The sequence below is a fragment of the Osmerus eperlanus genome, chromosome 18 (genome assembly GCF_963692335.1).
Source record: "Osmerus eperlanus chromosome 18, fOsmEpe2.1, whole genome shotgun sequence".
NCBI classification, from domain to species: domain Eukaryota; kingdom Metazoa; phylum Chordata; class Actinopteri; order Osmeriformes; family Osmeridae; genus Osmerus; species Osmerus eperlanus.
In genome coordinates this window covers 125,001-139,846 of record NC_085035.1, presented here as the reverse complement: position 1 = coordinate 139,846, position 14,846 = coordinate 125,001, and the positions used below count along the sequence as shown (strand labels likewise).

Here is a 14,846-nt window from a genome sequence, read left to right as displayed (position 1 = left end):
AAGAAATCATATTCATCATGCCATCAAATACAGATTGAAACTAAAGTAACAAGCCTAGTTTAAAAATGTAAGTACAAAGTACAGATATTTGTGTACAAAAATTAAAAGCTAGAAGATCGCGCAGGCCTGGTTGACAGGGGACAGAGAGTGTCGAGTGATGCAGTTAGTGTGGATAACAGGGTGTTGGTGGCAGTGTCAGTGGGGTGGCACATAAACTCATCAATGGGAGAGAGGGAAGATGTTACAATGGAGGACAAATGGGAGGGGGATAGGGAGCGGAGGTTGCGGCGGAAAGTTCTGAGGGGAGGGGAGGTAGGAGGAGTTGGAGGGAGAGAGACAGAGAATTGGATGAAGGAGTGATCAGAAATGTGTAGTGGGGTTACAGAGGTTAAGTCAGTGATACAGTTATGTGTCAGGATGAGGTCTAGCTGTTTGCCTGCCTTGTGGGTCGCCGGTGTGCTCAGCAGCGTCAGGTCGAAGGATGTCAGAAGAGACTTGAAGTCGACGGCCTGCGTTCCTTCGAGGTGGATGTTGAAGTCCCCAAGGAGTATCAGCGGTGTTCCATCATCCGGGAGGACGCTGAGGAGCATGTCCAGCTCCTCCACAAAGTCAGCTAGCGGCCCTGGTGGGCGGTAGAGGACAACTAAAAATGCTTTGATAGGATCAGTTAGCATCACATAATGGTGTTCAAATGATTTGGCGTAACAGAGAGTGGGGTGGATGTGTATTTAATATGTGGGGAAAGAAGCAAACCTGTCCCACCACCTCGCCCGGTTGAGCGGGGTGAGTGAGAGAACAAGTGGTTGACGGAGAGAGAGCAGCTGGAGTTGCCGTGTTCTCTGGGCGGATCCATGTCTCTGTCAGAGCAAGGACGTGAAGAGAAGCATGGGATGCAAACGCCGGGATGAAGTCAGGAAGAATTACTTATTTTGGGCTGTGATGCAGAGATCCTATGTCAGTGATTCATTCTGTCATGACGCAGCGTGCCCCTAACATCCACCCATCTCACCCCAACTTCAACCCATTTCTAGTCAGCTACGAGTACTACTATCCCCTCAAAGGCTGAGTTCAGCTCAGATTATATTTACATGCTCCATTTCAGTGCAAACATCATGAATGTCAGTTTCAACAGGATTTTTATTTGTTTAAGGTTTCATTCATACAATAACAACATTTAAACATAAACAAAAGGGTGCAGATATTGAGGTATATATGTACACAAAGACATTAACACACACACAAACATAATTGATCCATTACATTTGACTCTTTTGCAGATCTGAAAGGACTGTGTTGCATTGTGGCTTTGTCAGACAGGGTTGTTTTAGTATTCAATAAAACATCATATGCAAATGAGGAAACACAAATTTCTAAACTATAAACTAACAAAAATGGAGACAGGTCTTTCTGGACACACCCTGACCAGAGTATTTAGAGAATTAAACTGTCCAAACATTGACTGTAAATAAATGAGTTAAACATGATGCAAGTGATGTCCACTTTCCTTGAATTCAGGAATCCATATTGAAGGGCAAGAGGGTGAATCAGAGACAAATAGAATCAACACGTCTGAACTACTTAATTACTTACAGTACACTTGATTGATGACATCTAGAATGTTCAAAACCTAACCATTGTGACCTGATAACACACACAAATTATTTAGACTTTAAATCTGACAAACACTGTTAACCCACAAGATGTGTTCAGACTTTTAATCCTCTGGCATAATTTCAAACAAAAATAGTGTTAAGAGTGCCTGAATCGGAAATATCTTGTAATAATTGTTTTTGTTACAACCATCAATATATGCAAACAGCATGGTAAACTGAAGACTGCCTGGGAAAACTGAGGAATCGAAATACATAAATATGTATTGCTTTAATTCTAAATAAATGTTCATAAACGTCAGAAGAGACCTTGTTGATAGAGGTGTAAGTTGTTAGAACCCATTTCACCATTGCATTATAATTGTATTAAAATGATTATTCAGCTATGTTCACACAGCTACTCTATCTGTCAAACAGGGTACAGCTTTACAGGGAACTCTACTCTCAGTTCACTTGCATAACTAGACTATTTACTGATGTATCATTCTAAACATGATGGTACACACGTGTATTTGCCTCTCTGTACATGTTTGGGAACACAGAGTATGTCTGTAGGACTTTGTAAAGGTATGTGCTTGTGTAGCGTTTACACTGAACAGTACGTAAGTGTTTGTGTGTGTGTGTAAGGACCTATAGGAAGCTCCAGGTGTGTGTGTGTGTGTTGTGAGTGAGGACCTAGCTAGGGAGCTCCAGGTGTGTGTGTGTGTAAGGACCTATAGGGAGCTCCAGGTGTGTGTGTGTGTGTGTGTGTGTAAGGACCTATAGGAAGCTCCAGGTGTGTGTTGTGAGTGTGTGTGTTGTGAGTGTGTTGTGAGTGAGGACCTAGCTAGGGAGCTCCAGGTGTGTGTTGTGAGTGTGTGTGTTGTGAGTGTGTTGTGAGTGAGGACCTAGCTAGGGAGCTCCAGGTGTGTGTTGTGAGTGTGTGTGTTGTGAGTGAGGACCTAGCTCAACAGCTCCAGGTGTGTGTGTGTGTAAGGACCTATAGGGAGCTCCAGGTGTGTGTGTGTGTGTAAGGACCTAGCTCAACAGCTCCAGGTGTGTGTGTGTGTGTGTGTAAGGACCTATAGGGAGCTCCAGGTGTGTGTGTGTGTGTGTGTGTGTAAGGACCTATAGGGAGCTCCAGGTGTGTGTGTGTGTGTGTGTAAGGATCTAGCTCAACAGCTCCAGGTATGTCACGGGTACTTTTCCTTTCTGGTTGCCTCTCTCTCCCATCAGCCAATCAGGATCCATGCCTGGCACAGTGTACACGGTGATGAGCTGAGAGAAACAAGGATGTCAGATTGGACCAAAAACTCACAAGAAACATACAGTCGCCCTGCTACCTCTTGATCTGCAGTCAAATAAATGCTCTAACACTGAGCTACACCCATCCCCATGCTAGGGTTACCCTCCCATCCCCCTCCTACCTCATCGGCCAGCAGAGATAGCTCGTAGGCATCGTGGCCATCGTAGTCGTAGAGGACCCTGGCCTTGCGTGCGCCGGTGGCAGGCCGCTGCTCCTCCTGCAGAGCGCCGGGCGTCGGGGCCCGCAGCTCCGGGGTCACGGGAGAGGGGCAGGAGGAAGGGTTCGCCGAGAACGCGTTCGGAAATCTGATCGGTTTCAGTCAGCAGAAAAAAGACATGAACAATGCTTACAGTGTAAATCAGCTTACAGTGTAAACCCAGCTTACAGTGTAAATGCAGCTTACAGTGTAAACGCAGCTTACAGTGTAAACCCAGTTTACAGTGTAAATCAGCTTACAGTGTAAAAGCAGTTTACAGTGTAAAGCAGTTTACAGTGTAAAGCAGCTTACAGTGTAAACCCAGTTTAGTGTAAAAGCAGTTTACAGTGTAAACACAGTTTACAGTGTAAAAGCATATTAGGGTTAGAACCAATACATGAAAAGTTAATCTAAAAACACTTAATGGTCAGATCGTTTTTTCAATGAGTAAACCCAACTTTCATGTGTTTTTAAACCTGATAAACACTATTTAAACATGTTGTTTGCGAACCTTAGCTCAAGTATGTCTCGTGTGCTTGCATTAACACACACACACACACACACCAGGTTGACTAAGTTACCCTCAGGTTACAAATACTTACGTATCTCCATTAGCACTGACAGCAGGAAATTGAGAGAAAGAGAACCTTGTGACAATAAGTTATCAACAGAGGAAAAACGACATTTTATTTGAATACAATTTCTGGAGATTTTTCAGAACATTAGGACCTGAGATTAGCCATGTGAAGGAAACTAGAGTTGCTGTTAAGTAACAGTAAATATTTGCGGACAGCATACCCTTCTGCATCTGCAGTTCCCCTGCTAGCTGACATTATTAAGGTATTGGAAAAGCCAATGTTAGGACCATTAAAACTGTAGCAATAAAACATGACACGTGTCCAGTTTTGTTTACATTGTGCAATTTGTGACGAGGACAAACTGAGCAGAACATTCCTTCTTGTTACACTTGCAAATTTGTGTGATATATTTATGATCCTGTTGTATGACTGTCTTGTAAGAGACTGAACCCATGAAACAGATGTTATTGGAAGCAGGAAAACTGGACCCATTGTATTAATGTTATGGTAAATGTATAATGATTGTCCTGAATGTGAATTAGGCTGATCTGAACGTGATCCTTGAGAGAAGTTAAAGCAGAGCACACAGCTATATCAGTTGGGAGAAACATGCTCTCACTACATTGTTTTTGTACCAGGCCAAGGGCTGGCATAACTTGATAGGAAAGAAATCAGACACCATAGGCTCTAGCATGTTACCAAATTAGGACATAAGAAGACACAGCCCACTTATTAAATGTCACCTAGGCCCACTTGGCATTAAATATTGACAGGAACCAGAGAGGAAATGTGACAGGTGACACTCGTTGATCTTGCAACACATTTAAGTAGAGAAAAGGGGCAGACTTTTAATGAGTATAAAGTCAGCCGGGCTTGAGACATGCTTTGGTCTTCTCAGCGGGAGAATGTCCAGTGACTGTGTGTATAACCTGTATGAGACGAATAAAACTGCTTGTATCCAGCCACGACTCAGTGTCCTCAATGTAGATACAAGAAACGAACTGCGACAGTACTATTGTATTGCACCTGATAGCCGAGAAATGGTTATTTGCCCTGTTCCTGGTAAATACAGACCGTTCCTTGGCTCTGACCACAGGAATACTCTTGGAACTCTGCACTGCAGATCCTTAATTTCTTCTGAACCTTCTATGTGCACGACTTGTATCTCTAAAATGTAAATGTTGAAGCCGCCACCTGTCTGCCGCCACCTGTCACCTGACTGCCGCCACCTGTCACCTGACTGCCGCCACCTGTCACCTGTCTGCTGCCACCTGTCTGCCGCCACCTGACTGCCGCCACCTGTCACCTGACTGCCGCCACCTGTCTGCCGCCACCTGTCACCTGTCTGCCGCCACCTGTCTGCCGCCACCTGTCACCTGACTGCCGCCACCTGTCTGCCGCCACCTGTCACCTGTCTGCTGCCACCTGTCTGCCGCCACCTGACTGCCGCCACCTGTCACCTGTCTGCCGCCACCTGTCACCTGACTGCCGCCACCTGTCACCTGTCTGCTGCCACCTGTCTGCCGCCACCTGTCTGCCGCCACCTGTCACCTGTCTGCCGCCACCTGTCACCTGTCTGCCGCCACCTGTCACCTGTCTGCCGCCACCTGTCACCTGTCTGCCGCCACCTGTCACCTGTCTGCCGCCACCTGTCACCTGTCTGCCGCCACCTGTCACCTGTCACCTGTCTGCCGCCACCTGTCACCTGTCAGCCGCCACCTGTCACCTGTCACCTGTCTGCCGCCACCTGTCACCTGTCAGCTGCCTGTCACCTGTCTGCTGTCACCTGTCTGCCGTCACCTGTCACCTGTCTGCTGGCCAGAGGATCTGGATAAGCCTCACCTGCGCAGCTCCGTCTGCAGCTCCTGCATGGCCTGGTGACACTGAGCGTAGAAGGTGGCCTGAGCCTCCACAAACTCATGCAGGCAGCGCAGGTGGTTCACCTGGCGGGGGAGAACACCTCTCACGTTACACACGGACTGGAGCAGCTTTATGCTTGATAATGATGATGGTATTAGTGATGATGATAATGGTATTAGTGATGATGATGATGGTGATGAGGATATTGTGTTTGGTGGTGGTGGTGTTGATGATGATGAGGGTGATGATGATGGGTTAGGGTTAAGACCCTGAGGGTCTGTCCTCACGTGTGTGCTGCTGATACCCTCCAGCAGGAGGCGGGTCACCTCCGCTTGTCTGTCAAACTCAGTCTGGGCGACACGCAGCTCCTGCTCCGCCTGGCAACACACACACACCAGCATGAGCACGGGCGAATGTACACACACACACACACACACACACAGGTACACACACAAGCAATGCTAACTCCAACCCAAACGTGAACATACATCTTACTTACACGCCTATAGAACCCTGAGGTCTACATACACAGGCCTATGGAACCCTGAGGTCTACATACACAGGCCTATAGAACCCTGAGGTCTACATACACAGGCCTATGGAACCCTGAGGTCTACATACACAGGCCTATGGAACCCTGAGGTCTACATACACAGGCCTATGGAACCCTGAGGTCTACATACACAGGCCTATAGAACCCTGAGGTCTACATACACAGGCCTATGGAACCCTGAGGTCTACATACACAGGCCTATAGAACCCTGAGGTCTACATACACAGGCCTATGGAACCCTGAGGTCTACATACACAGGCCTATTAGAACCCTGAGGTCTACATACACAGGCCTATTAGAAACCTGAGGTCTACATACACAGGCCTATTAGAACCCTGAGGTCTACATACACAGGCCTATTAGAACCCTGAGGTCTACATACACAGGCCTATTAGAACCCTGAGGTCTACATAGACAGGCCTACCTAGAGGGTATTTTAAGGACTACTTACTTTGTCCACTTCCTCACTCCAGAGCTGGGAGAAGCAGCATGACAAGGAAATGAGACATTTTCAGAGCAACAATTCCACAATGGTGACATCACACCCCAAGCTACATGCACATTCATACTTCTCTCACTGGGTCCTCAAGGAACTTTTATGACTTATTTTTGATGATTTTTGACAAGTACAAACTATCAGCTGCATTCGGTTGATTTGTAACTGACAAAGGCAACAAAGACTGTCCTTAGTCAACATTCTGTACAGTTTTGCAGCTGCAGAGGACTCACAACAATAGAGCCATTAAGACAAAAGAAAACCAAAAAGACTATAAATCTTAAGACAAGACAAGAAGGAAACATGAAAGGAAAAGACTTCAGTAATATAGGGAGTATTTTCCTGGATTTCATATGATTGTGCTCCGATTCAAACCATGGTCTGCAGTTGGAAATAATTTAACACACAGAAGATATATTACGCAGCATTTACTGACTTTGATGGGAGACATATTCACTTCATGCTTCATAACCATATTTCTTTGCCATATTTATATTTCATCTGTTAAGCCCTCTGTGTACCATCCATAGCTGTGAAATGCTTAATCGAGCAGTCTTAATCATTGCCATAATGGTGAAGGATTCATAAATTAAATATTGACTGTCATATATCCATCTGTACTCAGAAAGTAAAGACAGCCTACATAAACCTTAACTGGGGGCAGAAAATACAGCTGGTCTGAGCCAGCTGCAGTCACCATGGAAACCAGGAGACTCCCTCAGTAGACCTTTTTAGTGAGCCAGCTGCAGTCACCATGGAAACCAGGGAACTCCCTCAGTAGACCTGTTTAGCTGGTCTGAGCCAGCTGCAGTCACCATGGAAACCAGGGAACTCCCTCAGTAGACCTGTTTAGCTGGTCTGAGCCAGCTGCAGTCACCATGGAAACCAGGGAACTCCCTCAGTAGACCTGTTTAGCTGGTCTGAGCCAGCTGCAGTCACCATGGAAACCAGGGAACTCCCTCAGTAGACCTGTTTAGCTGGTCTGAGCCAGCTGCAGTCACCATGGAAACCAGTGAACTCCCTCAGTAGACCTGTTTAGCTGGTTTGAGCCAGCTGCAGTCACCATGGAAACCAGGGAACTCCCTCAGTAGACCTGTTTAGCTGGTCTGAGCCAGCTGCAGTCACCATGGAAACCAGGGAACTCCCTCAGTAGACCTGTTTAGCTGGTCTGAGCCAGCTGCAGTCACCATGGAAACCAGGGAACTCCCTCAGTAGACCTGTTTAGCTGGTCTGAGCCAGCTGCAGTCACCATGGAAACCAGGGAACTCCCTCAGTAGACCTGTTTACTCCTTCCAACAGTAAGCTGAGTGCCGCTGGCTGAGTCAGGGGAAGCAACAGGATGTTTAAATCACGAGGAGGAATCCACACAACACTGACACAAGCTCACACCCGTTTCTAGGATCCTTCCACGTGTAAACAAACACTACACATAACTCCCTAGTACTCTCTACAGAATCATATCCTCTATCTGCGGGTGTCACCATCTACATAACACTGGCGTTCTAAAACAACATACAACCTTTCTCTCCTCAGACACAGCGGTATCTGAGAAATCCCAGCTCTCCCATCCATTGTTTAGCTATGAGGCATTGGGCCAGAGAGGTGAGAAACAGCAACACAAGTTTATAAACAAATATAGAATAGTCGCAGAACCTTCCCTCTAATTGGTCTGATCAGTGAAACAAAAAAGGCTTAGAATGGAAGTATAATTTCTCTGACCTTTCCTCCAGTCACCACACCGCTGGAGTGTGTGTATACTATATACATGGATCTGTGTGTGTGTGTGTATATACTATATATATGGATCTGTGTGTGTGTGCTGGTCTCCTCCACTACATCTGGCTCTCTTACCGCGGAGGCGCTGGCAGACAGGACGTAGTTTCGAGGCCTGGTTTCCTGAAAGTCTGGGGCGGCCTGAGGAGGGGACAGAAGAGCCATGGTCAGGTGGGGACACTCGCAGCTTCAACAAACAGAAGACCAGAAGAAGAAAAAAAGGACGATGTAAACTTCTACATATTTATAAAAACTTTATATTAATTTGTAAAGGTAGAACCACACAGGCCACCTGTACAGTTGTGAGAGTTCAGAGACCTGTGTGTGTGCAGTCAGAACCTATGACACCCTAGTGCTGGAGCTAACCAGGAATCTTCTCACCACAAGTTGTATTGGAGATCATGTACCACTGCAGCATCAGAGACCCTCAAAACAGTTTCATGTTGCACTTCAGATATTATATATCGGATATATGCTTTTGCTGTAATCTACTATGTAATGCGGCCGTTGATATTATATTGTTGCTCTGTAGTAGAGATGTTATATTTTTGCTCTGTACTTGAGATGTTATATTATATATCTGTAGATGAGATGTTATTACATTTACATTTAGTCATTTAGCAGACGCTCTTATCCAGAGCGACTTACAGTAAGTACAGGGACATTCCCCCGAGGCAAGTAGGGTGAAGTGCCTTGCCCAAGGACACAACGTCATTTTTGCACGGCCGGGAATCGAACCAACAACCTTCTGATTAATAGCCCGACTCCCTAACCGCTCAGCCATCTGACTCCCTTATTATTGTTGCTCTGACTGGTAACTGAGATGTGGCTACTTTGCACTGCGCCTAGTTTACGGAAATCAAGATCACATGGAATGTTGTTCATATTTTTTTATAGCAGCAGAAGAATATTTTCTATTCATGACAATAAATAGCCAGGTAACCCTGACCAGCCTCCTGCTGGTCAGGGTTACCAAGCGCAAGGGAGCACATGGAAGGTCTTCTGGAAGAACAAGATGACACAGTAAGAAAAGGATAGGCACGCAAGATTTAAAAAATAAGATTCTTTTTTTAAATATAACCAAAAGCAGAATGGTGTTCATGTCAATACTCACGTCTCCCTCACACTGGGCAAATGATAAGAGAAACAGTTTAGTTAAGAGTCAGCAGGGGGGGCCAAATAAACATAAATGGGAATGATGATGTTCTGGTGGCATGACAGGCACATAGATAACTGGACCTCCAGATCACACGTATTAGCAGACATCACTAACCCGAACCTCACCCCTCACCCGGTCCCAAAATCTCTCAAGATGGGTGAGGAGTCCAAGGCAGGAAGGATGGGTGAGGAGAATTAGGGTTAGCGGGGGTCCAGGGTTAGCGTTGGGGTTAGCGGGGGTCCAGGACAGGAAGGCTTACCGCAGCTTTGGCCTCTGCTTGTTTGGCTTTCTTTAGACGTGCTTTACAGATGTCCAGGTCCAGACGACGGTTCTCAAGGAGACGCCTCTCTTTCTGCAAGAGGGAGAAACCATCAGGCAAGGGCAGGAGGTAAGGGGCAGAGGGTAGGTGGCAGGAGGTAGGGGATAGGGAGTAAGACGTAGGAGGTAAGGGGCAGGTTTTAGACCTAGGGTTAACTCACTGAGATGGTTCTCCAGTCTCCCTCCAGGAAGTTGCGGAGAGGTGTCAGGAAGTTGACGGCTGAAGTCTGAAGGAACTCCCGCTCTGCTCCTCCAAGTCTCTTCTGGTACTCTCCGACCGTGACCAGAGTGCTGCCTGTTCACACACACACACGACCAGAGTGCTGCCTGTTCACACACACACACACGACCAGAGTGCTGCCTGTTCACACACACACACGACCAGAGTGCTGCCTGTTCACACACATCCAGGTCTGCAGCCAGGAGAGCTGCTGAGATGATCTACAGATCATGTAGACTCACGGCTCCTTGGTCCGGTCACATGATCATTGTGTGTTGTTTTGGATAAAAGCTAAATGAATCAAATGGAAGCCAGGTACCGTAGGGTGTGCCGGGGCCGAAGTCCCTGGCCGCGTCCAGCATGTGCTGGCCCAGTAGCTCCCCATTTGTAGTCCGGCAGGGGAGCTTCTTATCCAGCTTCTCATAGAAGAACTCCTCTATTCGGGCACCTGGGCAGACATAGACATGCTGAAGGGTTCAGAAGAGGAACCCTAACCCTCTATACAGGCGCCTGGGCAGACATAGACACAACCCTAACCCTCTATACAGGCGCCTGGGCAGACATAGACACAACCCTAACCCTCTATAAAAGGCGCCTGGGCAGACATAGACACAACCCTAACCCTCTATACAGGCGCCTGGGCAAAGACAGAAGCATGCTGCAGGTTCAAAACAGGAACCCCTGACCCCATTACCCCTGACTCTACCCGTTAAACCTTGACCCATAACATATAAACCCTGACCCCTATTTCTTAAACGAAGGTAGAACGAAAAACCCAACAAGTCAAAATTGAAGACAATACAATGTTACCGAACAGAATCACCATTAGGAAGGGGTGGAAGTACTTTCCTATAGTTCATCAGAACAAGTAACAGCCTATTTTGTCTTTGAGAATACAGAGATGGATTCTATTGAGCACAGAGAGATGGAGTCTGTTGAACACAGAGAGATGGAGTCTTGCTGCATTCATGTTTGGCTAACTGGGTCCCTGATGACAGTTGAGGGAGTTGAGGAAAGGCTGCAGATCACCCTTACCCCCGAAAAGGGAACAACTAAAAGCTTATTTTGTGACTCCTAGCTAGCTGTAAGCACACAGACCTACATACTTGGTCCTGGATGAAGTAAGGCTAGAAGGAGCAGTTCTATACATCAGGAGATCTGTGCATCGTGAATACAGAACAACGTACCTGTGTGGTCAACTGTAGCATGAGGATAACAAAGTCAAGGGTTAGAGTTTTCCATTATGTCTAATTACTGTGATCAGATAATGAATACTCCATGCTTCATAACTGGAAATGTATACAAAAAAGTACAAGATTTGAAATACAAAACACTGAAGTGGATTTGTTAAGGTGCGATATGTGGCATATGTGAAGCCGGGCTATACAGATTTGGATCAGTGAATCCGCTAGCTCTACAAGAGTGACTCACTTGGGTTGGGTTGCAGCAGCACTTCCGTTTGTCTGAAGATCTTCTCAGTCCAGTTCTTGGTGCAGTCGGCTCGAGCCAGCAGGTTCTCCAGGTGGGCATCCAGCTCAGTCTTCTCTGCTTGACCCAGTTTCTCCTCAGTGAACTTCAAACGCACCAAGCATTTACACCCAGCATTGAGTATGTATCCTGTACAGCAGTATGCTCTATGAATCCTATATATGATATTTTATTTAAGTAGGTCTTTAATACACCAATGTCACCAATAGTCCAAACATGGACATTTAAAATAAAGGCATTTGAATTGCTTTCAAAGTGTCTGAGTTTTTTGTTTTTTTTGTTTTTAGTCCACATGAATCTCTGTCCAAAGAGCACCTCAAACGAACTAATTGCGAGTCCATGAATTGCTCCATATTTTATTTTATATTAGATCATGACTGGATGTGAACAGACCCACGCGGACACGGCTGACCCCGTGACTCCACTCCAGGGCTCGTCATGGTGCTGTACTGAGACGCTAGCAGAAAGTGTTGATCAGGCATGAGTGCAATGTGATCAATAAGATGGCAAAATGACTTCGATGACAATTCCAGGGACCCAAATGAAGAGAACACATTTGACAGCCTTGTAGGTTAGGGTCTACACGCGCCTAACCTACAGCACCCGTCGCTACCTAAAGGACTGTATTAACTCGTATGAAACATGAGAAAAGCGCGGTGTTGTCTCCATAGAGCCGAGGAGCGACACATCAGCTCCTCCACGGTAACTGTCACATGCACCCCGTGGCTCTACGGTTAGGAACAGCCATCAATAATGGATGCAGGCTTAACTAGCCTTTATCGGCTTACAATGACGTTAAAGGGAGACATCCTTAACAGGAATTGTACAATTAAATGTAATTGTCGCTTGCATGGTTATTAGCCAATTAATCACCATTAATAATAGTTCTGTACTCTAAATTCATACTCGCAGGGATTTGGATCACAATAGTTTATCACAAATAGGCTGATTTAAAAACGACTGGTTTTCTAAATAGCCTACCTGGACTGCACGAGTAAAGAACACCCCTGCGTCCGAAGCGAGCTTTTTGACATTGAAATCCATCGTATCAGTTTATGCAAACGTTGTGTTCCCGCAACATCGGCTTGTTTGTGTCCCCTGCTAAGGGAGTCCTTTCGCTCGATTAAAAGATGTAGTAGCATACGCACTGGCGACCAACCCCTAATCCGCCTGCATGTGGTCGGTAATCTACTACATGTCCTAGTTTTAAAGAGACCCGATGCAATTTCCCCCTCCCACGCCTGTTGTTAGGATTACTGCCATCCAACAATCCACGGTAACATTCGTTTACAGTGTTAGGAATATTGGCCTCACCTAGTCACGAGTCACACTATGGTCTACATTTAAAGTAGAATCATATTCATCATACCCTGGGTTTGGTATGAAAATGGTAGCACAGAGATAAACTTGTATTCTCCCTAATCAGATAACAACATATCAAACAAGGTTTAAATGGTTTTCGTTTATGTATTTCATTCTCAAATTGGCCTATGTCGAAAGGATTTGTTTGGGGAACATACAGCATCAAACTTTCATGCCTACACGTATGCAGCTATTTCGACTTCTAGCAGAACTTTCACAACATTGAATTAACGTAACACAGAATTAATTCATGTTGTATTATTCACGTGCAAAACAGATTAAAAGCAAACAGTTACATCAAACTAGATAAAGGCCAAAAATAACAATAATACTTTGACAACAATACACAATAATTACACACCCGACACAAAGGAATTCATGTTCTGGAGCAAGCCATTTATTAGACAATTTTGGTTCCTACAACGAGCTATCTTGTTGGGTCTTGGACTTTAGTGTAATTCTTTGTGTTAACTAACATTCATATGTGATGCATTGTGTCAGTGCCAGTAATGTAGCAGCCGGTACTTTACATATTCAGATCATCTGAAACACCTTTGGGACAAATTCCAGCGAACATCCATCAGCAATCGCTCTCCATCAGAGCCTAAAGATCCTGGTTCAAATCATATCCCGGAAGACAACCCACAGGACCATAGTCTTCACAATGTTAATTAAATGAGCAGAATATCTTATATTTAACTAAGAACTCATCAGCCTCTTTCTGGTCTTGCCATTTTTCGCACAAAGCATATATAAACAATATCTGGGGAATATTCACTTGTCTGTGAAGGTGACATACAACACTGAAACCGGGAGCAACACTTCAATGTTCATAAAAAAAGAAACAAATTCATAATAAAGAATACAACTGTGTCTCATCAAATTCAAAAGTAAATAAAATACATATTTGTTATCGGTAAAAGTAAATGAAACATTAATTAATTACCTCGCAATGCCAATTAGGAAATTATATGTATCAATCACAGCACTTTATTTTGACAGGTAAGTTTGTGTTTCTAATCTTAACACTTTAGGAAAAACTTGTATGCTGCAGAGGATCTTTGTGCCTCACTAAGAGGTAGTTCTGGGTTTAAGCATGTTGACACGTGGAGATGAAGCACAGCTTCAGGGCTCTGGGAGGGCGGAGCTTCATGTTGTCAGGGTTGGTTACTGTGTCTCTGTCCTGCTGTGGCAGAGCAGCAAGGTGAGGAGTCTCTGTCTCCATGACTCTGCTATGATCCTCTAACTCTATGATCCTCTGACTCTATGATCCTCTGACTTTATGACCCTCTGACTCTATGGTGCTCTGACTCTACTGGCTGTGGTCCTGCACCCAGCTGCACAGCCGCAGGCAGTAGGTGGAGGGGCTGACGGTGGAGAAGGTTTGCCTTGGATGCCTCATCCTTTTCCACAGGTGCTCCAGCCTCTTCCTGAAGCCGTAGACCGTGAATATGTCGATGATGCCCAGGAAGTATCGGTGCTCGGGGCCGTCGATGACGTGGAGGGGGTTCCTGGTGCTGGGAAGCAGCCTGCGGTTCTGCACCTGGAAGTCCTGCAGTTCTGCAGCGTTCGGAAGGGTGTCGGGCGGGTCACTTCCTGCCTGTGCTCCTACCACCCAGCAGCTTCCTGTCTCTGACTCTGCCCCCAGCACCGCCCCTGGGATTGCCCCTGGGTCAGAGTGGGCGGGGCTGGAGCCTGCGATCACCGACCTGAAGATGTGAGTGGATCAAGAGGGTAACTGTACTGTACTGTAATACTGCAGTCAAGTGGCACTGTGTAATACTGCAGTACGAAGTTATTGTTGCACTGTGCCTGTTAGCTGAGACGTGGATATCTGGTAAAACAGACCGTTCCTTGATAATTCTATTAGAACTCTGCGCTTCCGATCCTTGATATTCTGCTGTACTTTCTACATGCTGCTTTGGAGAAAAGCGTCTCCATAAATGAA

At 45.8% G+C, this 14,846-nt stretch overlaps 2 protein-coding genes across 17 annotated transcripts in view; both read right to left on the bottom strand.

Annotated features, from left to right (window-relative positions):
• Positions 1-1,071: 1,071 nt before the first annotated feature.
• Positions 1,072-12,738, bottom strand: sh3glb2b (SH3-domain GRB2-like endophilin B2b). Of its 15 annotated transcripts, none has more exons than XM_062484172.1 (16): positions 12,518-12,738; positions 11,480-11,621; positions 10,368-10,496; positions 9,990-10,123; positions 9,758-9,862; positions 8,430-8,492; positions 8,098-8,157; positions 6,534-6,557; positions 5,817-5,906; positions 5,512-5,612; positions 3,694-3,708; positions 3,017-3,200; positions 2,778-2,867; positions 2,594-2,645; positions 2,480-2,557; positions 1,072-2,232 (listed from the first exon to the last, which is right to left on the bottom strand). In XM_062484172.1, exons 1-14 carry the CDS (start codon positions 12,578-12,580, stop codon positions 2,628-2,630), a joined length of 1,218 nt encoding a protein of 405 aa, XP_062340156.1. In that variant the 5' UTR covers positions 12,581-12,738; the 3' UTR covers positions 1,072-2,232; positions 2,480-2,557; positions 2,594-2,627. The 15 variants fall into 15 exon arrangements, with proteins under 15 accessions (XP_062340156.1, XP_062340154.1, XP_062340159.1 ...); XM_062484173.1 differs by lacking the exon at positions 1,072-2,232 and adding an exon at positions 2,340-2,369 and having other exon boundaries at positions 2,498-2,557; XM_062484170.1 differs by lacking the exon at positions 2,480-2,557 and having other exon boundaries at positions 1,072-2,228; positions 2,606-2,645.
• A 421-nt stretch (positions 12,739-13,159) lies between these two features.
• The window catches only part of pip5kl1 (phosphatidylinositol-4-phosphate 5-kinase-like 1), an 8,149-nt gene continuing 6,462 nt past the window's right edge, over positions 13,160-14,846 (bottom strand). The window contains exon 10 of one of the 2 annotated variants that reach the window (XM_062484353.1): positions 13,160-14,607. In XM_062484353.1, the coding sequence (XP_062340337.1) occupies positions 14,211-14,607 (397 nt within the window). In that variant the 3' untranslated portion in view covers positions 13,160-14,210. The remainder of the gene's footprint in view (positions 14,608-14,846) is intronic. The other variant, XM_062484354.1, reaches the window with a different exon arrangement.